Source organism: Anopheles maculipalpis, chromosome 3RL (genome assembly GCF_943734695.1).
Source record: "Anopheles maculipalpis chromosome 3RL, idAnoMacuDA_375_x, whole genome shotgun sequence".
NCBI lineage: Eukaryota > Metazoa > Arthropoda > Insecta > Diptera > Culicidae > Anopheles > Anopheles maculipalpis.
This window is the reverse complement of record NC_064872.1, coordinates 39,397,909-39,423,927: the sequence shown is the minus strand read 5'-3', so window position 1 is coordinate 39,423,927 and position 26,019 is coordinate 39,397,909. Positions and strand designations below refer to the sequence as shown.

Genomic DNA, 26,019 nt, shown 5'->3' with positions numbered 1-26,019 from the left:
TCAAGTTTCCATCTATTTCCCTCTCCCTATAGAGAACGGTACTTGCTTCCAGTAAGATCCACAATCTTCCCAAGTTACTAGTCGTCCGCTCTACTGGTTCGCATTGTATAACCCGGCAATTCAATAGCTTCGGTCGCGTCTCTTCGCACCACGCGTCTCATCTGTCGCATGCTCACCGATGTGTGCCTAATGATTGAACTTTATTGTCTTTGCCATTTGCCAGTTTGTCATCCCATCTCAACACATTAAAGCATGTTTTCTTCTCCTCTGCACGCGTGTGTTGTTGCGAAAATACGAAGAATCAAGGGCTATATATAGACGCACATTTTTTAAATGTGGAGATATAGAAAACGGTAACATGTGTTCTATTGACCTACAAACCTTTTGCAGGAATAGCTGGACGCCCATTTTCTAACGCTAACTCACTCCACTCGCGCACGCCACCGGTCTCACAATCGTCCGGGTCCAGGGAGCTTATCTTTGGGCGCTGTTGCAATCGGATGATCGCGGACCAGTGTCCGGAAGGGGCTTGGTCGATGGGAAGGTTTTAGATTGATTTGTTGTACGGTAGAAGGGTAGACTGAAGTACGTTTTTACTACATATCTTATTCCAGCTAAGTGAACGAATAGGTGTGCCCAAGGTGGAGTCCGTCACTTGTGGTAGATTGTTCCAGATTATATGACCTTTCCGATGGGTTTACTATGTGGCTATAAATTTCTCTTTGCCGAATGGTTTAAGTACTTATTATTCTTCTAATTGTGTTACTCAAAGATGGGATATTCGGTAGCGGCTCCAGTCTGCAAAGGGCAGGAGCGGAGCGTGTTCTCTATGGATATATTGCAGAGTAGTACGAAGAGCACACAACACAGCTCGAGATTAAAAGTAACTAACTTGTGTTAAAATTTATGCTTCATTAATTCAACAGGCTTAAATTAAGCAAACCAGTGTACCGAGGTATGAAACGAACCTGATGCATCACTCAAAAGTGAAATTTACAGTTAAAAAAAATGAAGATATTGATGATAATTTAAGGTGTCATTAAACGATTTCATTTTGGACGGCATCCGTTCCTTTCACCTTCATTGCTGCACTTTCATATCGTTATGATGCCCAAATGCACACCAAAATCTGTTCCATTATGAGTGGTATTTTGATGCAATAACATTTTTGATTGCTTCATAAAAGAAAAATGAATCTTTTTAGCCATAAGTGATCAATGCATTGCATTGATTGCCCATGCAGCTGTACTGTGGGTACGTTAGAAACGATAAAGCAATCATTAAAACGGTGGAAATGTGTAGTAAAGTGTGTGTACTGATCCTTTTGTTAATGATCGTCGTCTGGCACAAATTTGTAACGAGGCGTCAACGCCCAGCCGCCATAAGAACCTTGGCCTTAGCAGCAACCTTGCAAACGCGTCTTATCTGTTGGTAACAGTCGGATGCACTGGGCGGGGATACACAAAAACGGGGACACCACGCACGCCACGATAAAGCTTGATCACTATCGCAAAGTTGATTGTTTACCGGGTTTGTCCGCAGTCGAAGCAAATGTATTTCACCGCATGGCTTATCTCAGTAATGAGGTGGGAGCAATTGTGGTGTAGCACTTCTAGCCCAAATGAGCCCAAATCATCCACACTCTCGCTTGTCTTGTAGGTATGTAGAATATGAAAAGGAAAGTTTTCGCATGTATTTGGTCTTTTCGTTTTTCGTTTTTGTTCAAGTCCGACCACCGATAAGTCGTTGATAATTACGCGAGAGAGGGTAAACGAACCAAAACTAGGAGGCACACTTCTAAATTAATTCACTCGATCATTTGCAATCGTGCAAACCAGTCAAAAGGGATGTTTTATGGATGGAAATACTTTCTCCATTCCAATTTTGCCAAACAACAGCGAATGCGCCGTCAGTCGTATTTCGTGGTTGGTTTCTTTGTTTTGTTACTGTCTCAAGAAACTTAAACATTTGTGTGGCCGCACAGCGAACGGTTCCGTACTGAAACTTCCGTACGAAAATAGTGAAAGCCTAGGTCCATCTGCCGTAGGGCAGACACCGGTTGTTGGTTGGTTGGGATCCGAAGTCCGAAGTTTGTAGCCGGTGTATGCGACTTGCGGTAAAGTTGGACAAATCGTGCTGCATGATTGATGAAAGATGTCACCGGTGCTGTCGCAAAGCATTCGCAAACTTATGTTTACCCGAGATTTACGCAAATACCTTACCGGCCCCGATGTGTATCTTGCGAAAGGGCAACAAGCCGTCAGCCGGTGGTCTATTTTGCCATTTTAACCGTTCTAGTTATCATCAACGAACGATCGAATGCTTGATGACTTGAGGTTTCACTTTCTAGTGCGAATGTTTTGTCGAATTTTCCGTTGTTTCTTTTTCCGTCTCGCGACTATCGGCACTACCCGACAGTCGAATGTCAGTTTTCGTTTAGTTTTGTTGTCGATTTGCAATTAAAAATCACTGCAGTAAAATTCAACACAATTGCTTGGTCGCGTGGACAGTGCCGTGCGCTCTTACCGACCACCGGTATGCGTCAAAAGGATGTTTGGTTCTTTTGTTGCTGTTGTTTTACTTCGTCTTTGACTTTACCAGTTGATCCCAATTGCTGTCGAGCCTCCAATTACCTACACGCAGTAGCTAGTCTTTTTCGCTTCACCCTACGGCGCACGGGTCTTGCTTTGGTTTCAATATGTTCGTGACGCTAGTCAATATCTTGAAGTTGCTTGGATATTATTAGAAGGGCAGTTAGATGCCAGTTTCTATTGTCTCTGTGCTACTGGGCACATATGCAGCCGTATGTGTGCGACCGTCGTCCAACATTTGTTCTGGTGTCAATGTTCGTTATGATTTATGTTCGCATGCTCATGGACTGACTTTTGCTGAATTGTTTAATTATTATTCAGCTGCTGGTTTTATTTATACATTCACACACGAACTTATCACGTTATTAATGGGTAGAAAAAAAGGAGCCAAAAAAGATTGGAAAAGCATCAAGTTGTTCAATTTCAAACGTTAAACCAACGTATACAATTTAACAAACATCTGTTTTCGGAAGGCAAAATAAATTCGGTAGAAATAATTGCCCTTGTGCCCGTTAACTTTTAGGTTTATTGGTCATTGTCGATCACCTAATTCTCCGCTTTAACCACAACTTTATTGAAGCAGTTCTTTCCATTGTGATTTCTACAAAGTTTCGATGGATTTGAGGATCGTTGGGACACTTTTTTCGCTTCAGGAGCAATATTTATCTTTAACCGGTCCTCTAGTGATCTGTTGTTCTCCCGACTCTCGTAAGAAGGTCAGGTCAATTGATTAACTTATTTCTGGCGTGATACTACTTCACGACGACAACATCTTCCGGTAGAGATAGACAGTTTTGATGGTGTACTGCAGTGACCGAAAAATAAAGTGATTGCGTTTTTTTATAAGGCCAAATGAAGTTCACCATCACCTGCGATATAATCCGCTTCTGATGCACCTCTTCCACCTCTTCTCCCACTCCTCGATGCAGGTGGAAAACGTGGATGCTGGGATGTCCTTTAGTTCTGACGTCGCTGCGGCTTCTATGTTCTCGATAGCGTCGAAACGGTGTCCCTGAAGCGGCCGTTTTAACTCGTTGAACAGCCAGAATTCAGCTGGTGACAAATCTGACAGATACGGCGCTTGCGGAACAGTATGGGAGCCGTTTTGTGCGAAAAACTCCCTCAAATTGACGGCACCAGGTGAGACTTCACCAGCTTCAAGCCCAAAACATCTTTCAGGATGGTGTTGACCAAAGCTTTGGAAATCCAAACCTTTCCAAAAAGTCTCGTATCGTCAACCGACGATTGTTGACCACTTAATCCTTGTTTTGGACGACGTGGGCGTCGTCGGTCGAGGTGGATGGTCTCCCCGGACGGTTCTCGTCTTCGACCTTCTCACGGCCATTCCTGAAATCACTGTACCATTTGTACACATTTTTCTTCGACATAGATTCTTCCATGAAGGCTTTTTGTAACATCCAGTCAATATGAAAAAAAAAAACACTTGGCGCAGCTCCGAATACAAATTGTCACTCCTAGCCGAGTTGATGTTGTGCCTTGAAACGTGGCAGAACTGTCAAAATCATACATATTGACAAACGAAAAATTTTGGCGCGCGAAATTTGACATCCAATGTCACCTTACTCATCGGACACAGCAGTATTTACCATCAAGGAAGAAAAATATCCATTATTTCTTGAGAGACGTTAAATTAGTTTAAAGTTCTTCTGCCTAAAGGCGGTTACATTGACCATCTGAGTCCTGCCCTGGAGTATGTTTCGCCAACAGTTTCTGGAGATTCTGCAGGAGGAAACAGGTTGCTGTAAATGCTGGATCTTTAATATCTGGTGCTCACAAAATATCCGATGATATACTAATTCTTCTTGCGGAAACGGAACTGATAGTACAACAACATCTTCTATCGTAATTGTTTAACTAAGATACGATTTTTTTTCGTTTATTTATAGAGGCTTTGAGTCTTAGAGGCTACATTCGCCTCTCTACTGTATAAATAAGTGGTATAATCTAATACAAAACTATTGCGTATTGCGTGTGGCTTAAATATTATGGAACACTATTGCGATTACGGCATATGATAATGGATAAGTTAAAACTATTGCTTAAATTTCTCTATATAAATGACTGATGTGTAAAAACTTAATAAGACGGTTCTGATGAAGTTTGTCGGGTGATATAATTGTCGTGTAATTGGTGTCTAAGTTGGCAGGTGGCTCGGTCTGTCGTGTATCCATGGCAATCGGTGAGGATGTGGCGGACGGAGATGTCAACGCTAAAGAAGTTGCAGAGTGGAGGACTAGATTTTACTAGGAAGTAGGAGTGTGTAAGGCGGGGATGACCTATACGAAGGCGAGAAAGGACTCGTTGGATGTGGCTGGATTCGGTATCTTTCCATGAAGAAGTGTTGTGCTTGATAGGATGGCATATCGGCGTGAAAGGGTGTTGTGTGGTTCATCTGTGCGGAATCGACCATTCTTGGCTAGTTGATCGACTTTTCCGTTACCGTGAATTCCGGAGTGACCCGGAATCTAACATAAAACGATATCGGGTGAGGAAGGGATGTCGTCAAGGAGTTGAAAGTGGGGGTCTTTTGAGCTGCCGTGGTGGAGGCAGGTTGGTGGAGTGGATTCCACAGCCGGCTGAGTTCAGATGGACGGAGCCGTCTGTAAAGATATGATGAAAATGTTTGTATTTATTCTGTATTAAGTGAGTAAAGATACTATTGGCGATGTGGCTGCTTTTTCCGGTTCCCCGGAGAGACCGTTTGAGTTCCCAGTCTATGGCAGGTGTACGGTGGTACCAGGGACGAATTCCCCGACGGTTGGATAGGATGATCGGTGGTAACTGTTGGTTGATGAGTGTCTGTAGTTCTGCGTTTGCTCTGGTGATGATTACAGTTGCGTCGCGTCCTTTCTCAAGGATCTGAGCTGCAGCTTCCACTAGTCAGTTGGTGATCCATAGAAAGGAGGCCACTTTCGCAGAGGAGGGAGTTATTCGGGCAGGTGACGAATGCACCAGTGGCATAGCAGATGGCTACTAAGAGACGAATGAAGTCTAATATCTCAAAGATACTCTATAAACTCCTCACCGTAGTTATTTGACATGTTTGTCCATAATGTTTGTTTTGTTGGGAAACAACTGCTAACGATGCACAGTTCAGTCTATAAGCAATACTTGAAAAACATACGATCTCAAGGTGGAGAATTCATCAGCATGCAATTTGTTTTTAATGCATTCGTTGTTGTATTACAGAATAATTGTAGGGACCACCAATACCGCCTTTCTAGAGATAAAGGTGTATTTAGATATCAACATGATTCCGGTCTGAGAACTCTAGAATTTAGAATTTAGTTTTGTTCATTCTGCAAAGTAATTGTTAAATTTTGTTGCACTTTTGGTATCTTTATTCCTTTCATAATTATGAGAATACATCGTCTATTCTCTTTTGATACTAAAGTCATGTGAATTTACACGTACCAGGATAGTCATTTCTGACCAGGACCTCTGGAAGGTTTAGTAGCAGATTATAAGATCCAGTGAGTTTAGATTATTTCCATTTTAACAAATTTAATCTTACACTAGTGGCTGTGTTCTTAATATTAATGGGTACGAATGCATCTCCTCTTCTCATTGGCATTTTACCTTATTAACAACGTGGCTGAAATTTGAAATTTGACGAATTGTGTGTGTTTTTAAATGTTAAGGGAACAAAATTGTTGAAAATAGAAAAACGCTTAAGTTGAAACAAATCTAAAGCTATTGTTTCTAACTCTATCCTTATTGCTAGTACTTAATTTAAACAAATACTTACAATTTCTTTGAACGACAAGCTTATAAACTAACAGCTTAAGAGAGAAAATCTCTCCCTGCAGGAAAGGCACTTGGCATCATGCACTTGGCTTTTTGTTTTTTCAATATTTCCTCTATAGTGGGTAAGTTACATTCTAAGTGAAGTGTAGACGTTTTGTACCCAGGGGGAACTTTGAGAATGGCTTTTAAAAATTTGTTTTGCGATCTTTGCAGATTTAATTTGTGTGTTGGAGCACAGCTTGAACATACTGGTGATGCATAGGTTATGATTGGGCGAACTAATGCTTTGTATAATAATAATTTGTTATCAAATGAAAGTTTGGATTTTCTGTTGAGGAAACAGTATAGGGTATTAAATATTTTTTCACATTTCATGATTAAATTTTCTATGTGGATTTTGTATGTCAACCTTCTATCGAGAAATAGTCCTAAGTATTTAATTTATGATCTTGACCATGCAATTTCTTTACCGTTAATTTTTAAATTCATGCAAGGTAGTTTTGCGGGAGCTGGTGTATCTGGCAAAGAATATGGCTTCCGATATAGCGCCGTTAATTTTAATTTTCCACTTTTTACAGTATTTAGAGTACTAATCACCATATTCGGGTCTTCGGGTTTTTTTTTGCTGATGATGATAGTGCGACATCATCTGCGTAAAAGTATTGTTCGCATTTCGGCATGATTGGAATATCTTACGTGTATATGTTAAATTACAGTGGGGACAGGACACTTCCCCACTTTTGAGCCTTTTGAGGGAGGCTGTGGTCTTTGCCAGGTTTAGGTATAGCAATAACTTTGGTTATGTTCCAGGCATTAGGAAAGTAGCCCAGTTTTAGACAACCATTTGTAGTTGAATTTAGAAATATACTTGCTTTCGGGAGTAGCCTTTTGAGAGCATTGTTATTTATCTTGTCAAAACCAGTTGATTTTCTAGTTTTCAATTGGTTTAAGATATGGGAAATTTCTTTTGGTTTGATTATTATGATTTCGAGCTGAGCGAAAATTACGTACCGTAACTTTGACTTGACGTTCTAACGTACTGATATGGCTATTGATTGATAATTGGATATGGCAATTGATTTTTGATTGTATTTAATTGTTTTTTGGCAGATAATAAGAATAATAGTATACTTAGACATAGATAAATGAGAAAGAGGCGATTACGTGGGCTCTTATCTAATGTATTCTTGTATTTTATAAGACAGAATTTGCCTATGCAAGTAGTACAAAATTGTTGTTATGAAAAATTTTCAATAAGTATTACGGCATGGCCGTAATTATGAAAACAAAACTGCACTTTCTATTGATTGCATTCAGTAAATCTGTAAAAACAAGCATTTTAATTAAAACTGTTCTTTTAACACCTTTTTCATTGAGTACTGATAACAAAGATAAGTTTCCTAAGATGCTTAAACCATATTGCTCGCTGGGCAGGCGTCATGAAAGAAGAATGCTGCTTCCGCACAATCTCCTTAACCTGTTTCGGCTTTGTTTCATTGTTATGAACCAGCACGATTTGCTTGTTCAGTTGCTTCTTGAAGAACGTTGTTTGCATGATGAGTCTTATCGCCGCGCACTGTAAGAACGCCGTGATGTGGCACCACGCGTGGGCAGGGGCAGATTACTCGGTTAGCGATATAATCTGTGTGAAACTATGTTGAAATGAACGAGGTAGCAACAGCAGGCTACATAATTTGGACCCCCGTGGAACCATGCTTCAAAATATGGTAATTGCACCACTCACACACAACTTTATCTCTTTTCATAGTGGTGAAAAGTTGTACTACACTTTTGATGTGTCCAGTACAGGGTGTTCAATATATTTGAATACACTTTAAAAACGAGCTCATACAATGTAAACATAAGATATGAGTTTTTAAGTATTTTTTTCTTGAACCCATGTTTATTTCCTCTCTTTTTGGCATATTAGGAGAGTGCACCCTCCCTTTGTACTTTATCACTGGTTTGAGACGTTTCGCAAACGAATCGCACGCGGCACGCACCTGTTCCATCGGCATTTCGTTCCAGATCTTGGAAATAACGTTTTTGAATTGATCGACTGTGTTCAGGGTATTGAGATCCGGGGAATTGGGTGGCCATGCCATATTATCTAGAAACTCCGTAAAAAATTCTCCAGACACCACGCTTGGACGATATTCGCCGTGTGGGCCGGAGCGCCGTCTTATTGGAAAATGTAAGGATCCTTTCCAAAGAGATCCTGAAGCGCCGGAGCCACAACCTTCTCCAGTACCTCGATTTTGTACTTTCGTTCCCTCCCATTGTTATTCGCTTAGATATTCGCTCCCTCACCACTTTGATGACTGCTAGCGTCCGTGCGGCTGCCCGTATCTTGTACGGTCATTGGTCGAGACCGTCTCCCGGTACCGACGGATGGTAGGATATATTTATCCGCTTCACCCCGTGAGATTTCAACCGCCGGAATATGTCGCCGGGCTGCTCACCTCCCACAAACAATTTTACTATAAGATCGTGGCACTATTTTATCGTGCACAGTGTTCACAAACTAAGTGAAAGTTAGTCGACACCACATGCAACGGTTAGCCTATGCATAATACTAAAGCTGACACCAATATTAATACACAGAGTACACAGAGTGCACAACTACAAATCGATGAAAAGTTGTATTCGAACTTATTGAACACCCTGTAGAGGAATCGTAGTACTTACGCTTCTTCTGTCACATTCGGGTCGGTTCGGGTGGCGAGCTTAATGCTGACGTGAAAATATTTCATTTTTATTACGCACACGTTTCCTTCGTACCGTTTTACATTTGTGCTGCTTTTCAGTAGTTTGCTTCTCGCCTTTTTCTACACATTTTTTTTGTGCTGTGTGATTGTGCTTGATAAAAAGGCTTCCTCCATTCACTCCTTGGCTTAGATGCTTGACAAATCAAGAAATGGTTGGGTTGGGTCCCTCAGCAGGCGCCTTCTAGCAGCACACAATGACTGCAGCGACTTAACGACGAGTTCCATGGGAGCGGTCGTTCGCTTTTCAGCTGCCCTACTTTCATGCAGGTGTAATCATCAAAAATGTTCTTAAGCTACTTTTCTTTTAACGGATCGCATAAGCTCACCACATCGCGTTGCCACAGAACCCTGGCCCGGGCCTGGGCTGGTAAGTAGGCATGAAGCTGAGATTGCTTGCCGCACACCTGATAATGAACGGATGACGAACGGTGTAGATTGCAATGTGCCGTGTGTGAAGTCATTGCCGAGAACCACACACACACACACACACACGCAAACGTGGCGATGTTCTTTTTTTTATGTCCCATTCAAAATAGCAAAACTCCAAACATGGCATCAATGAATCCGCTCGAGTGGCCGCGCTGTGTGGGTACGTGATTTGCAATGTAGGTCAATTGGTTTGTTCCTACTGCTGCTGGCTGGTAAATCATTTCTTATTCGTTACTGTTTCGTCTATATGGAAAGCAATTAAAAAAAGAATTTAGCTTGAAGTGTGTGAGTGTGTCATTTAAAAAAAGTGTACCGATTTTATAGCAAAAATTAGGCTCTACTTCTTGTCCCCCTTGTGTTAACGTTACTATTATTTTCCGATCTCTACTCGACGGGGAACGAAACAATGTTTCCACAACTATGCACGCTTTATGGTTTCTAAACGATGGGTTTTTGTTCGGTAGGGGTGTGGACGAGTGATTGTCCGAAGCGTTGCGTACACACAATCAGACAGGTTGACGTTCCACAAACGATGAGTCAGAGCCGCGTGGTACAAACACTTCCCAACATCTCAAACATATTGCGATGATCGTCGCGTATATAACAAAAACCTCAAACTATCGTTAGCCGCGCTGATCGTGTACATGGGCAGTAATCTTTGTGCCCGGGGGAAGATACAGCAAACTTCCTGTTCGTGAAGGATGATGTCCACTCCACTTGACAGCGACGCACTATTGATTATGCAAAACCAAACCGGTTTTGTCGCAGAAATTACCCTCGCAAAATGTCTCTTCGCAAGGGGAGGGGAGCGGCAGGGTGCTGAATGTAGAAGGTTTTATTGTCTTTATTTGGTGCGAAATCGCGATCTCTCTAACCTTCAGCCACCGAATGGAGGTGTGAAAAATGCAAGTAAAAGAGACACACGCAGTTTGTGGAGGTACGTTTATCGCCAGGCCAGGAAGTGTCTGTCTGCCATTAGAAAGGCGCCTTGAACTTACACAGAATGAAAGGGAAATTGAACGGCACACTTGTGCGCCATCCTTAATGGATTGAATGTATGTACTACGTTCGTTTGACGGGGGTTAGAATTTCTTTTACTCATTCAGAATGCACACGTTTACGAGATTCCTAACTGGCTCACGCCACCGAACGTTAGAAATTCTGACGTCACACATTTTTCAAGAATTTCGGTAGCATCTTTGCTACTTTCTGCCCTTCTGTTGTTTTGAAGAGTTGCTGAGGTTTGCTTTTCCGTTGTTTTTCCTAGCCCCACCACAGATGGAGGCGACAGCAGTCGCGACAACATTCCAATGGGGCTGAGTCATGAAATATGAAGTGTGGAAAGAAATGGGAGTTCTAATAATAAATATTCATGTCACTCTCTTTCTCCCTGTACGGTGTCAATGTCAGGCACAGGGAGTCAATTGTAATGCGATGGCAGTCGAATCTGGGTGGCCTTTGAAATTTCTGAATCTTTAACATTTTTCATGGGGCGTGTTGGTTTATTGATGCTTTAGGAAGATATTTTATTTCTGCCTAGGAGGATATCATAATATCATAACAACACAAAAAAGTATTCTCATGATCGCTTCAACTATTTCTCTTACAAACAGAATGTCAGCAAAATTGCAAAGCAAACAAACCCACGGCATGTGTTTTGCTTTTTCATAATAAATTAAATATACCAATGAAAGATAAATAAAGAATCATTTGTTTGGTTAGTTTTTTATCGTTTTCGTTGCTCGCTTCATCACTGTATGACTGATATTTTCGAGAAAATGATTTGAAATCTTTCTGCCCCTTAGTTTGCCTTCCATGCGTCGTTCTATCTCACAGCATGTGACGCACCGGTGCGACGTTTGCCCAAGACAACTGGCAAGAAAGTGGTTTGGAAAAGCAGTCTGTAGGAGTCACCCTCCCCATCCGGTGAACTTTGGCCGAGTTTCAGTCATAAACGGGGTCGTCGTTCAATGGTGCGTGCTTGTCTTAAGCGCGCTGCTACGGTCAGCAGAACATTCACTCCGAACCGTTCTAATTCGAATTGATTTTTGCTCGGTAAACTAGGCTTTATGGGTAGGTTTTCCGAGCAGAAAGGCCATCGTTCATTTTATTATGGTAAACGACGCCTTCGTCCAGAATGACCGTAATGAAATAATTTATTTACGGTTGTTAGGTACGGGTTTTGGTTGCAAATAATACAGGGTTTCTGGGTAGAACTAGGCAAGTGCGAGACATTTCTAGACAACGGCTAAGATGAACTGGACGGCGGGTAGGTAGAACTGGACAACCGTCGACCTTTCTCGACAGTGGTTAAGCTGAACTGGACAAACGCTAGATTGAAGTGGACAAACGTCAAGTAGAACTGGACAGTCATATTTGAAATGGTTGGTAAAACGTTTTGAAGCGTTTCTGAAACGCTTGGCCAATTTTAAAATAAAAAAAACTGCTGAAAAACACTATTTTTTTTCTAATTTCCAATTCTAAATAATTCCTAAACGTACGTATACTTTCACACCGAATATAATAACAATCAGAATGGATGGTTTTATTTAAAACTGTGAGGTGGAAATAAAATATTTGCAATACCTGTTCCAAATTTTAACCTTTGTACAGAATATGACAGCATACGCTTCTGTTTATAATCACTGGATCGAGTTCTTATAGCTGTTGTTATGGATAGTTTACAGAATCAAAAATATAAAATCAGACGTACAAAAATTCATATTCATACCGCTTTCAAACATGTTCAAAGTATAAACTATATTAATGTTATTATTGAATGCATGTAAATTACAAAAAAAATGTGTATTTCAACGGTTACTTTTCAAATATTTGTTAAGCGTTTCCGAAACGCTTCCAACTGTTTCACCAACCATTTCAAATATGACTGTCCAGTTCTACTTGACGTTTGTCCACTTCAACCTAGCGTTTGTCCAGTTCAGCTTGACCACTGTCGAGAAAGGGCGACGGTTCAACCTACCCGCTGTCCAGTTAATCTTAGCCGTTGTCTAGAAATGTCTCGCATTTGTCTAGTTCTACTCAGGAACCCTGTAAAACCAAGACGATACCCAAACCGACCACCCAGCCTCATAAACCAAAACAGACCCCAATTTAATTACCAACCCAGTAGAAGACGGTATGGATGTACGCATTTTTATCAGCTTCTGTGGCACCGTAATGCCAGTGTCAACAACCTTTTCGCACATTAGCAAACATTAATGCTCCAATAACTGAGCCACTTGTTCCGTGACAGAGCAGGGGATTTTCTTAGACAAAGTGAACCCAACAACCAAAAACATGCAGACAATCCCGTTAAACTGTCAAAAATTAGCTTCCTCGTGTGTGCCATTGCTGTAGCGTTGTAGTGGCGTTAAATATCTGAGGAATGTTTGAAAGGCCACGAACACCGGCGTATCATCGGACACGTCATAATCAATTAGTGAAGATCACAGCTGTGTATCCGCGGGATCCGCTTGCCAGCATCTTCATGCGTTATTTACATGTTGTTGGGGGGGGGGGGGGGGGGGGGGAGGGTGAAGGAGTCTCCTTTTTTTTTTGTCATTTTTGTTTACAAAAAAGCACAAGAGTGTCTCTAAAATTATATTACGTGCAAAATGCCCATTAACCATATGTATGTGTGTCTCGGAGATATCTGCGCGTGTGTGCCCACGGTTTAGGTTGTTCGTTTAGTAGATGGTATTATGTAAATGGATGACCGGTAGAGTGATTTAGTAGCGAATAGCGGCGAATTTTTGCCAAGAGTTCATTAAAGCAGAACCAACACATCCACGATACAGGATTGGCTCAGCTAAATTGTTGTCAGATTTAATTAGGAGTGTTTTTTTTCTCGGAAACGCAAACGGCAGAACCACAGATCAGATGTTCACGATTGCTAGTGTTTTCGTTTGGTGAGGAATTCATTTTGAAATCGTTAAACTGTCTTAAAATCTGTGGTGGGACAATTTTTCACTTGCTTTACTACTACTTACTAATTATTCCCTTACGGGTTTTAACCCTGGAGTAAACACAAATTTTGCCCGTCGTTCCGCAGGCAAGCTTCCGGCACGGTCGTGAAGTTTACTCTGCACCTTCAAAATATCTTCATTACTATGGGATTTAATTTATCTCTCCTTGGACAAACAAATAAACACGGCCATTTAACAGATTGGTTTCCCCTACTTCCCCCCCTTGGCAATTTCCCTGTTAGGCGACGTTATGGTTCGTACGTCCAAATGCCAACCAGCAGTCAAGCACGACCCATAAACGTGCACACGCTCGACTCCGAACCTCGCTTCACTAAATCGTCTAGAACGAAAAGCTGGGCATTCACCCAACAGCAGCATTGTTCGAAACGGTTCGGTACACCGTTTACCTGCGGTACGGTGGCTTTACGGTGGCCCTTTCTATAGCTGTATGCGTGAGATTTTGTTGTTTTTTCGACCACTTCCGCTCAGGCCAGCGTTGGCGTGACAGGACAACCGACACAGGAAGAAGTTGGCCGGCCTGGTCGACTAAAAAGGCGAAATTTTCGTTATCGATCGATGGTGCTTAGGAAGATGAAATTGGGCCTTTGCCAAAAAAAAAGCCATCTACGCTTACCTGTGTGTATGCGTGTCTGGAAAAATGCGAGAATCCTTTGGTAATGCAAAAGCTGCCACCGAGAGTGGTTCGTTCCAAGCCGCCATGTCGTGATTTTAGTTGAACGATTGAACGCCGAATGCTGCAGGTCAATGACTGTGGTTATACTAAAATTGGTGAAAGATAATGTTCCGGGCCTTAGCAAGCAGCGGCAAACTTGGGAAAGATTTCGTAGAAAAGTAAATAACCTCGAAAGCAGTTGAATCCGGCGTATTAAGGCGTAAAGAATATTTACCCCCGTGGCGGTTCATTGTGTGTGCATGTTCGTAAATCCCTCAGGTGGAACGTTTATTAATATTTTGATATTAAACACACCGCTAGGGGAGAAGCTCATGATCTCGATCTCGAAAACAATTTCGTGGTTGGTAAAGAGAGAGAGAGAGAGATAGATAGAGAGAGAGAGAGAGGGATTCATCTTTTCCGGATTTGTAACTGAGCACCGTTTAGCCACCAAAACCCCTGACTAAGATAGGCGGCAAACAAAGTCCGGAAGGATAGGCTGGCACTTCCGGTAAGGAAACAAAACTATTACAACGAGCAATGTGTGCTGTTTGACGTTTGAGTCAGTTGCTTGTCGCTGTTTTTGTTTTCTCGGGCGACTGGCCGGGGCAAACACAGTGACATCTTATCAAGACGACTGACCGGCGACAAGGTTAAGGATAGGCCGGGTCCGGTGGCCTAGACTGTCTAAAGTGTTGCGACCGCCATGCTGTCCCAGTTGATACTGGGTTCTCGAGTGACAGGTTATGAATGAATATTGATCAAATCGATAAGGTTGGCTTGAGGGATACGCTATTAGCGATAGGGATTGCACCCCTCAATGTTTGTGTTTATGTGTTTGCTAATTGCTGTTTTCATTATGCTTTGTGTGGCGTTTTTTTTTTTTGTTTATTTGAACCGCCTTTTTTGTGTTCACGAATGGAATAAAATTCCCCCAAAACCATAAGAAATGCAAAAATCTGTTTGACATACCTACAAACAACCCTAACTTGTGTGTCACAACTCCGAAATGTTGATAAAGAATCAGACTAATAAATCTGTATCATGCTATTATTGAATTCATAACCTCTGAGATAACCCAATTTTTAGGTTATGAAACATTTTCGATGATAAGAAATTCCGTTTTTTATCAACAAAAACGTGGCTCATCGATGGCTTGTTGTCAAAGTATTGTGGGTTGTCTTACAACGCACGGACGTTCTTTACAAAATGTTTCCGGAAAGCAGTGAGAGCATAACTATTGCCGGGCTTTATGATTCATCGATTTTTTGTGGCTTTTATTTGCTCCTTTCATGGGCGGTAATGGATGATGATACCTACGTTTACGATTGGCTCTGCCTGCGCATTAGCCACAACTTAATGATGTTGTGTAAGAAACCATATGCTTTCAGGGAGGGGTCCCACGGGTTGGGCTACTGCTACGCATGGTTCAGAGCCTTCTGGTACCACTTTAGGTCCTTATTACACCTAAATAAACCTATTTTTTTTGGGTTGAATTTTTTTCTCCCTCTAACTAATCATCCGGCCTAACAGTTTATTAGATTGTTAAAGAGCAATAAGTAACAGATTTTATGTAGAAAAATTATTCATTAACTGTCCGCCGTGGACTTTCAAACGGCCGCTGTCCATAGCATGACGGCGTTTTCAGGTCGGTTTACGTGATGCAGCGACAACAGTGCGGGGCCACACGAAAGTCTGGTCTAAAAACTAATGGTATTAATGATGGTTTTCGGCTACGCTTTCTCCCAAAGCCATCCGATGGTTGGTTCACTTTTCACCCGGGGGGGGGGGGGGGCGGTTTGAGCTGTAAAGTTTTACTTCTCGGCACTAGACCATGGGCCTGCCAGAGCCCCATTTAATGCGCTTGATTTCGTTTTCGAAAGGGAAAGCCAAGGCCCATCTACCCGCCTCGTGCAAGCGTGGCCGCGGTGGCACGAGCGATTGTAATTGCTACCGGGTGCCGTGACGCTGGTGTTACAATTAATTCTAATCGAAGTGGTTGTAAATCATCGATGTCTGATTGGGAAAACGGCAGTATGGCGATCGGTTTGCTGTGGTCCGATCGAAGGAAAGGAGCATTGGTTGCACATGCGAGAGTAATTCAGGTTGTGGGCTGTCAAACGCATTGCAGTGATCAGAATAGGATGAAAATAAATGCTTGCCAGATCGACGGAAAAAAATCGCATTTATCTTGAATGCTTATACTCGCTTAACGCGTCTTGAGTCTATGATAGAAAAGATATTAAAGATGTTCACGGAAACAAAAATGTTACCAGTTGATTCCTACTAATCAAGAACATTGATTTGTAAATTATAAGGATTTAAAAATATTGAAACGTACCCGTCAAACAAAGACGCGGATCACAATGAGCTTAAAACTGTCTGAAATAACTCTAAACATTAAACTTTGTTGAAATCCTGTGTTCAAGAATTGAAGGGAAATGCAAATGATACCGTTCGCTGGGCCAACTTTAGCGAAAATTGCAAGCGCTTATGAAATCCTTGACCACTGATATAAAAACCCCTAATACTATAGCGAATATAGGGGCCCGGTGGTGTAGGCGACAGCGGCGCCGGCCTTTAAACGGCTGGACCGGGGTTCAAATACCATCCGGATCGTCCCCACGTAGTGAGGACTGACTGACCAACTATGTGGTATCGGCAGTCTAGAAAGCAATTTGCGATGGCCAGCAAGCATGACCGTAGGGAGAGGTCGTTAAGACAAGAAGAAGAAGAAAAGAACTATAGCGAATCAGTAAAAATTTTTGTCATTTGGTAGGATTTTGTATCTATTTTTGCTGTTTCGCTAATGTGTTGGGTTTTTTTTATATCAATGGTCAAGGATTTCATAGGCGTTTGCGATATTCGCTAAAGTTGGCCAGCCGCACGCTATTATTTGCATATAAATAAAAAAATATTTTGCCACCCTTTTCCGGGAGGTTCTTTTACAGTTAGTTGGGATATAACACATGCCTGTTATGAACATTAACAGCATTTTTTTAGCTCTTTCTATACCAAAACGAACCCTTATTATTCCGACTATGGTTACAGAAAGATTGGAAACGATCCTCCGCTAGAAGTTAGCTAAAAAATCTAATAATTGTTGCCAAATTCAATCTGAAGTTGCGATTTTTCACAGGCGCCGTCAGTTGCTCTTTGTCACATGAGATTGTCATTTAGACAACAAGTTTTGTACAACATCGTATTTTATTTATTTATTTTAAGTTTAAAAGAGTCCATCTTGTTAAATATATTTTTGACATCTGATCTGTGGATCCATGTTTAATTACATTAAATTTACATCTGCATCTCCAAAAGTTAGAATTTGTTTTAAAAACCATAGTGATTACAGCAAGTAGTTTGGGTTTGATGTACTTCTTAATTCTAGTTAAAGAAAAGCTTTGCATCCAAGATTATCCAGATAGGAATAAAGATTGTTGTTATCAGTTTTAATCTTAGGAAATTAAACTACGAACACAACTAACATTCTCGTACTTGGTTCTTCTCACATGGGTTAAAATAGTAAAAAACCGATCTCTCCTTAATGTCCCATCCGATCGGCAAGAAATGAAAGCAGAAGTTTCGCTGTGTACACTAGGGATAGCTTAGAGGTCAGTCTGCGAAATCGTTTTTATCTGAAAGTGGAGCTACAGCAACACTATCGTTTCTTAACTGAAGGTTTCCGTCCTTGAACAAACAAAAAACATCGTACGATCTTCGGGTTTTTGCTACTTTCGCGACCACAACTCGCTGGCGATGCAGGTGGCCAGGAAATTAGCGTAACGATAGGCCACACCACCACCGAGACCGTTGCTTGGTTATGCAGTCCAGGTCCCCGGCAAACTGAACGATCGATTCCATTACGCCATCGAGCGAATCCATAATAGAAAAACCTATCCACCCCTTTCAGAAGCTCCTAGGCACTGTAAATGTAATGTACTGTATATCACGGTTGTTTTTTTTTTTTGCTCGCTCTCTCGGTCATTTAGTAACGGCTTTCGTGTGCCGATTGACGGTGGGTGGTGGTAGTCCATATCGTACCCTAGAAGGAGAGAAGAGACGAGTGGATGGTTGGCGGGGTTACGTAAATCGTGTTCGGGCAACTAAGTCAGAAATCAATTATGACTAGTGTGCGAGTATCTTCCAACTGTTGAAATGACGCACAAATTTTATGGAGTTCTAGTTGATAGTCGTCAGTAATCTGCTTTGCGTATGCTTGGCATAGCAAACATCGCTATCACAAGTACACAATTTGCCTGTGCTGTTGGTTGATGTACAAAGTGAAGCTAATTGAAATTATATTGGAAAAAGCAACAATTAACTTCTATACAAAACATAATGCATAACTAGCTGAAAGAATCTTAAACAACATTAGGCCACGCATCATTAGGGGGAAGGCCCATATTAGAGAAAATGTTCCGCATGAATCCTAAAAGGGGTCCACCAATGTCGCTTATGCACTGATTGGCCGTTGGCCTTTACCGACTTCCAGGCGTCAATGAGGCAATGAAATTTGCAATCTTCGTGCTGTGTGTTGGTTCCCGTCGATGCTTGTGCCCCAGTGTGTTCCCGTTGTAATAAGTTTTACGGGTATGTTGCCCTGGGCCAAAAACACTGATGGGCGCGAAGAAGCAGAAACCGTTATTGCTGCACTTTCGCATGCTGCTCGTTTTGCCAACAACGACAAGTTGAACATTAACTGTGGTTACAAGGCATCACCAGACGCCTTATGCATTCGCGAATACTCTGGGATTTCATGTGAAGTTTTATTTCTGATATTAAAAAGCTGCAGTTTTAATCACTATGTTCCCGGACTTAACCGGAGAGAGTTTGACCTGTTTGCAAAAAATATATAAATATGAAATGTGAATGAAATGTGACTATTTTATACAAATTTTTTGATGTTTTTCCTGTTTCTTACACTATGCAGAAAAACACGACATTTCTTTCATTATTCTAGAAGTTACACCCTTTTCACGCATTCAAGAAACTCATGTGTGTTGGGTAGATTTAATGGGATTATGTTTTTATTTACATTTAAGCACGCAACGCAACGAGCACACAGGTTCAAGGTTGGTGTGTTGTAAACTTTTCAAAGGTTAGAGAGTGATTAGTTCAATGCAGAAGACGGCCAAACATACTGTGCTGTTGGATTTGTTTACATGTTTAGCGTTTTTCCGTTAAAAAAAGGGAGCATATTTTTAGTGCAAGGTTTGAATTGATGAAAAAGCAATAATAAAAACTCTTCTAGGTTTTCTAAAGATACGATAGCATGGGACATGATCTTGATCTTGTTAATATTCTATGCAAAATCTTTGGATATTTAGATATGTGTCTTTTTCTTTTGTATGGCTTAGCAACTTTCTACGACACGCTGGCCATTTTATGGATTTCTAGACTGGCTAACACCACACAGTTGGGTAATCAGTACTCACGGTCCTAAAAAGAACGATTGTCTTAAAAGATTGACTAAACAAAGCTAGTGTAATCGTGTATTGAGCTATTAAACATGTTTTATGATTATTTATCCGTGCCGTGACCGTATTGCTGTACCTACCTCTTAATGTATCGGTGTAATATTTTTAAGAAATAGGCTGAAAATAAACCAGCTAATGTTCAATTGCATTACCAGCAGATCAAATGTAAAATTAAATTAAACATTAACTACAGGCCGCTTTGCAAATTGTTTGTTCCAATTCTCAACTTGGCAGCTTGCTTCAAAATCCATCCCGCAATTGCAATCATTTCCTTGCGATTAATTAACCTATTTTTTCCTATCGAAAGTAAGTTTAACGATGTTCCATTTTCGATCAGCAACGGTATTCTCAATAGCTTTACAGGCTGTGTTTACTCAAATGGAACGTAGACCTTTGCAATTCCTTTGGGTTTGATTTTCCAATTTACACTTACATCAACGCGTAATCATAACCATTGACGTGCGGATGGGGAGTGAAATCTTATTGCAGGATGGATGATTGATAATCGCAAATGCTAGCATTGTAAATGATAATGATAGTTATGCGGGTGTTACTGTTTGCCGAATTTTCGTTTGCGGGTAGTATGGTAATGGGAGAAAATTTTCGTTTTGGGAGTGGAAATGCGGGCGATTCACATTCTTCACGTTCGAAATATTGACTGTACCTTCTATTTGCTTATTTACAGAAGCTCGTTAACAAGGTGAGCGGCGACCGCGAGTGTGTACATTCCTTCCTTCCGTGACCTCGAAGCTTTCCACGGGTGAGACACCCTTCGTAGGATTGCTTGCATAAGACGCCGCCGAAGGATCAGCGCACCATCTGGCGAGCCAGGCAGTAAAGAAGCAGCAAAAAGGTGGCATGGAAGTTAGCACCCATACAACTTCGACACTCAGTCGAAGCAACAGTCGAACGAGCTCCAACTCGGAGCTAGAGAAGGAGCTGATCGATCTCGATCTCAGCGGTGGAGTAAACAACAAATCAAACACACTAAAGAAGCGCATCTCGAGCAGTCGGACGCCGGCGAAGAAGGCAAAGAGGATACGATTCTTTCGTAATGGAGACAAGTTCTATCCCGGTAGCACGATACCGGTATCGGTGGAGCGCTATAGGTAAATGGGACACGATCTCTCACGAATCACACTCTGCAAAACATTTCCTATCGTCGATGCGCTAAATGCCGTTTGGTTTGCTTTGCCATTCTAGGTCTTTTGATAGTTTAACGGAAGATTTGACGAGGCTGCTGGAGGACAGCGTAACGCTAACCAGTGCGATACGCGCCATCTACACCCTCGATGGTAAAAAGATCGAAAAGGTGGATGATCTGGAAGATGGCAAATGTTACGTATGTTCCTGCAACAATGAAGGTTTCAAGCGAATGGACTATAACGTATCTAACACAAACACCAAGAATCCCAACAGACTGTCTAGGTATGCAAGACTAGATAGCATTCCAAGTGCGGTTTGAGTGCAGAGACCGAAATTTTATCGTCGATTGTTTTTCTTTTTTTGGTTCGTTTGCAGAATAATACGCCCACTGTCGCCAGTAAAGAACGGTGGCTCGAATGGTTCAACACCGCTAAAAGAGATCGATTCCGTGGTGCATCCCAGGATTGTAACACTCATAAGGAATGGTGTGAAACCTCGAAAGGTAAAACGCATGGCTCCGTGGCATGATGCTCGCAGACTGATGCCACTAAGCTGATTAGCAGTAGCAACCTTTTCCTAACCTATTACCCACTGTTCGGTTTCTTCTTTACGCGACCTGTGCCCTTGTTTGCCGCAGATCATGCGCTTATTGCTAAACAAACGGAACAGTCCCACCTACGAGCACGTGCTGACGGCGATCACGCAATGCGTCAAGCTCGATACGGGCTGCGTGCGGAAGGTGTTTACCGTGTCCGGTGTGCCGGTGCAACGATTAGCACAGTTCTTCGACGACGATGATGTGTTCTTTGCGTACGGCAACGAGCGGGTCGGAATTAACGATTTCGAACTAGAAGCAGAGGAAAGCAAAGCCATCGCCGCCCACCGTAAAATGCTACGCAGCAGTACAACTAGGACAGGACCAAAGCCCAAGATGCCCGTAAAGAGTCACAATGACACGTTCGTTTGTGTGGATGAATCCGCGCTCAACGGTGGCATCCTACCGGACTCGTTGCCGCTAGAGTTGCAGGCCAAATATACGCTCGGTTCAATCATTGGTGAGTGTTTGGCCTTTGCAGCGATTTTGCGCGAAAATTGCTAGCATGATGGTTGTATTTTTTTAATCGATTGTATATGCTTTCTATCCTATTTAGGTGATGGAAACTTCGCCGTAGTACTGAAATTGAAAGATAAGCAAAAAAATACCGAATACGCACTCAAAATTATTGACAAATCCAAATGCTCAGGAAAGGTAAGTGCAGCAAATGAACTCCTCTGTTATGCATTTGAACGAATTAAACTGATTTTTGTTCTTATTTTCGCAGGATCACTATCTAGCGGCAGAAATTCGTGTTATGAAAAAACTAAATCATCCATATATTATACAGCTAGTGCACGATATTGAAACGATGAAGAATATGTATCTTGTGCTGGAGCTAGTACGTGGTGGCGATTTATTCGATGCCATAACGCGTGTGACACGCTTTTCTGAGAATCAGTCCAAGATTATGATGAAACACTTAGCTTCAGCGATGGCGTACATGCATGCCCTTAGCATCGTCCATCGAGATATTAAGCCGGAGAACTTACTGGTATGTAATGGGAATTGGCATAGTGTAATCTCTTTGACGTGAAGCTCATGCGACTCACCTCCATATAATTTTAGGTGGAATTGGATACTGATGGTAATGTGGTTCTACTGAAGCTTGGAGACTTTGGTCTAGCTTGTGAAGTAACGGAACCATTACTCTCAATCTGCGGTACACCAACGTACGTGGCACCGGAAATTCTGATGGAATCCGGTTACGGTGTTAAGGTATTTGAGGAATATATGAGGCTAATTTTGACTGGTTTTCGAAAAACCATTAAAATATTTCAATTTTGTTTTACCACAGATCGATGTTTGGGCTGCCGGCATAATTCTGTACATTTTGCTGTGCGGCTTTCCACCATTCGTTTCGCCCGACAATCAGCAGGAGCAACTGTTCGATGCCATTCTGAATGGGTTCTTCGACTTTCCCGCACCGTACTGGAACAACATCGGCGATAGTGTGCGCGATCTAATCATCAACATGCTGCAATCAGATCCGGAACTACGGTTTTCCAGCGAGGACATACTCGATCATCCGTGGCTAACAAGCGACATTGTGGATGATACGCGCGATCCTAATGGGTACCGAATTTTCTCCAACCATGCGTATTAGGGGCTTTTGGTATTGCTTGTGGTAAAACATTTTTTTTAAGGAATAGTTTTGTTTTGTACGGTTTAGTAGCATTCAAACATCACGCGTATGTTTGAATAATTTTTTCATAGGTTTTATTCATTTATAATGTGTATAGAAGACGGAGAGCTAGTTCAATACACCCGCTACCGAAGGCGGGAAGTATTCTGTGATGAATGTTAACATGCGGTTTTATGTATGTTGGTTTATTTTTTCGTTCTTTTGCGTTTACCGTATAAGCTTGATTTCAATTTCAAACTTATTGTTTTGTAAAGTGTACAATTGTGAATTTATCAGATTAGTGTTGTTTTAAAGGGAGGGGAAAAAATATTCTACTTGTGAATAATTTATACATGCATTTTCTTTGTCTTTTCTTTCATTCCACAAAATGCATCACAACACTCGTAAATTAATGGATGAACAAACTAATAACAACTACGATCGGAAACCTGAAATAGAATCGTTGTTGAAGAAACGCGTGATGCTCCATTAGAGTCGTTGGTGGGAATTCCCATCAGTACCCAGTAGAGAAGATGATACCTTTTGCATCAATGCACTCTTCCACTTGTGAACCTTTCGCCAAGTGTGAGGGAAGAAAGTTGTCTTCGCTATCAGTGAGAATACACTACATTGACGAGTTTTATCGGCAGTGGTTATCATGGCATCTTGGCAAACTAAATCTCGTTTCGAACACGGACCTCTTGCTAATCTCACATCATACACACACGCATACACATCCTGGTGGATAAATTTTAAGTGAAAATGGAATATTGGAAAAAGGTTTGTGCTAAAAAAAGAAGCAATGGTAACAATTTATTTTGTAATAGCTTAGTTAGTGCGCTTGGACGACATCCGCACGGGATATACATTTTTTGTTGTAGTTTATTATGTATAATACAAATACAGACAAATGTTCACGATACGCGCCTGACTGTTGCTTTCTGCACAACTTCACCATCACAAAATCGAAGCAAAATATTACTCTGCGTTTGTGCATCTATTTGAAAGTTAGTCAGTGGATAAACAAAAAGTCATGCTAACTGACGATCGTTGCATAATAAGTTAAGTTAGTATACGAAACCGACGATTAAATATCTATTTATTTACCACTCTTGGAATATTGTAAATTGATAAAAAAGTGTGTGAGAAATCGCATGAACAGAACAGAATTGCTAAGCAAAAATGTTTCTCTTAATTCAGTCATTCACGAACTTTTGAATGTGTGTGTTTTTTTTTGTTATTAGCTGGGCGTTTGATATTTTAAGTTAAGAGTAGCAGCAATATTGTATCGTTTATATTTAAGAACGTTTACGTTTTTTTAAGTACTTGATAAATATTAAAATGTATGTGTCGCTAGTACTTGAGCTTTTCGTTTAAAAAATACACACGCATATATACAAATTATTTGCAAAATTTTCGACACACAATGCACAATCCAAATTGCTGTAGAATTACGTTCCCTTACGGCATTAGGTTTACAACTGTACTGTAGGCAATGGTTAGTTTGCGAACAAATTTTCCCTATTGCAACCCCATACCCACTACTGTTGGATGGATGGTTTAGTTTCATTTGAACATGAAATACACACTATGCTAAAGCTATGCGATCTCAAATATTCGTTCGTTTTCTTTTTTGTTTGATTTTTCTTTACCACACGCTCACTGGTTGCATTTTAGTTTAGGACATAATAATTTCTTCCATGTTATTTACTAATCATTCCACTTCTTTCACATTTGCAGCGTAACCGCAATGAGAGTTCTAAACGATAGTCTGTAAACCATAAACCTCACAATAGAACACATTCACACTCTTTATAATGTAAGAAATTTCTAGCCAACAAATCTGAAGGTGAAGCAGCTTAATACAGTTAGGGATTAAAATTCTGAGAAAAAAAGAAAAACATAAATATTGTTTGATAATCATATCACCTTCACATGATACCAAAAGATTTTTGGGGCACATTACAAAAACAATCTGCTAAAAAACAACCCTTGAACTGAGTTGTGTTGTGTACTGGTTTGATAGTAAATGAATTTTCGATATGAAATTTCGTAAAAGGGCCTAGACAAACATCATGGTAGGATATTGACTGAGGAAAAAAAAGGCTAAACGATAAAAATCACAAATGGGATTACAGAGGATCAAGCATGAAAATTTGTTTTTGTTGGGTGGTCTGTGCGTAGTTCATGCAGAGGGAACAAAACCGATACACAGAGCGCGACGTTTCAAGACCTGTGTCGTTTGGATGGAACAGTTTAACGCAACGTGCCTCGAAAAAATGATATCATCCATTACAGGCAACCACAAATATAAAAACGGGGAAGCGATGATGGCCATCGCCATCAATACAGATAGATTACAGTTTTATATATAAATACGATATACAGTTTATAGACAGCTTATTGGCTTTTTAGATTCGTTTACGAACGAAAAAAAAAAAACACCCCCAAATACACAAAAATGATAAGGGAGAGATAATAGTTAACAGGTTTCTCTCGCAGCTACACAATAATATATCGACGAATTTTCAATCTGTAAATCATGGAACACACAACTTTTCGAATCGAAATTCACCACTTTAACTCCAAATCTTTTCGACATAAACACAACGAGGACAACGGCACAAGGCAGCAGAGTCGCGGTACACGTCAATTAGTCTGCAAACTAGAATCCGTAGCAATATAATAGGCACATCTGAAACGCGCTAAACGTAACCGTCTTCATAATTCTGTCCAGCTTCTTCTGATGGCTTCTGTTTTGCTTCCCTTTCGAGAACTGCTCGTTTTGCTGCCCGCTTGCATCGACATGTGTTGAAAGATAGGAAAGAGAACCTACAAATCGTGTGTATGTTGACATATACATATACGTACGCTTATCCGCATCAAGCCAGAAGGACAATAAGATGTAGCAGACTGTACAATTCTTGTATTGGTACGTTTAAAAGGAAGAGAAAATATGTAACGATGAGTATTGTACAGCAAG

The 26,019-nt window shown here is 41.1% G+C and overlaps 1 protein-coding gene across 1 annotated transcript in view; it reads left to right on the top strand.

The window, feature by feature from the left end:
- LOC126564327 (serine/threonine-protein kinase GL21140) overlaps window positions 1-23,564 on the top strand; it is a 38,407-nt gene extending 14,843 nt beyond the window's left edge. The window contains exons 2-10 of the mRNA XM_050221333.1: window positions 20,515-20,780; window positions 20,875-21,099; window positions 21,193-21,319; window positions 21,455-21,872; window positions 21,969-22,066; window positions 22,140-22,406; window positions 22,481-22,630; window positions 22,710-22,987; window positions 23,495-23,564. Of these exons, the coding sequence (XP_050077290.1) occupies window positions 20,530-20,780; window positions 20,875-21,099; window positions 21,193-21,319; window positions 21,455-21,872; window positions 21,969-22,066; window positions 22,140-22,406; window positions 22,481-22,630; window positions 22,710-22,987; window positions 23,495-23,564 (1,884 nt within the window). The 5' untranslated portion in view covers window positions 20,515-20,529. The remainder of the gene's footprint in view (window positions 1-20,514; window positions 20,781-20,874; window positions 21,100-21,192; window positions 21,320-21,454; window positions 21,873-21,968; window positions 22,067-22,139; window positions 22,407-22,480; window positions 22,631-22,709; window positions 22,988-23,494) is intronic.
- The last annotated feature ends 2,455 nt before the right edge of the window (window positions 23,565-26,019 follow it).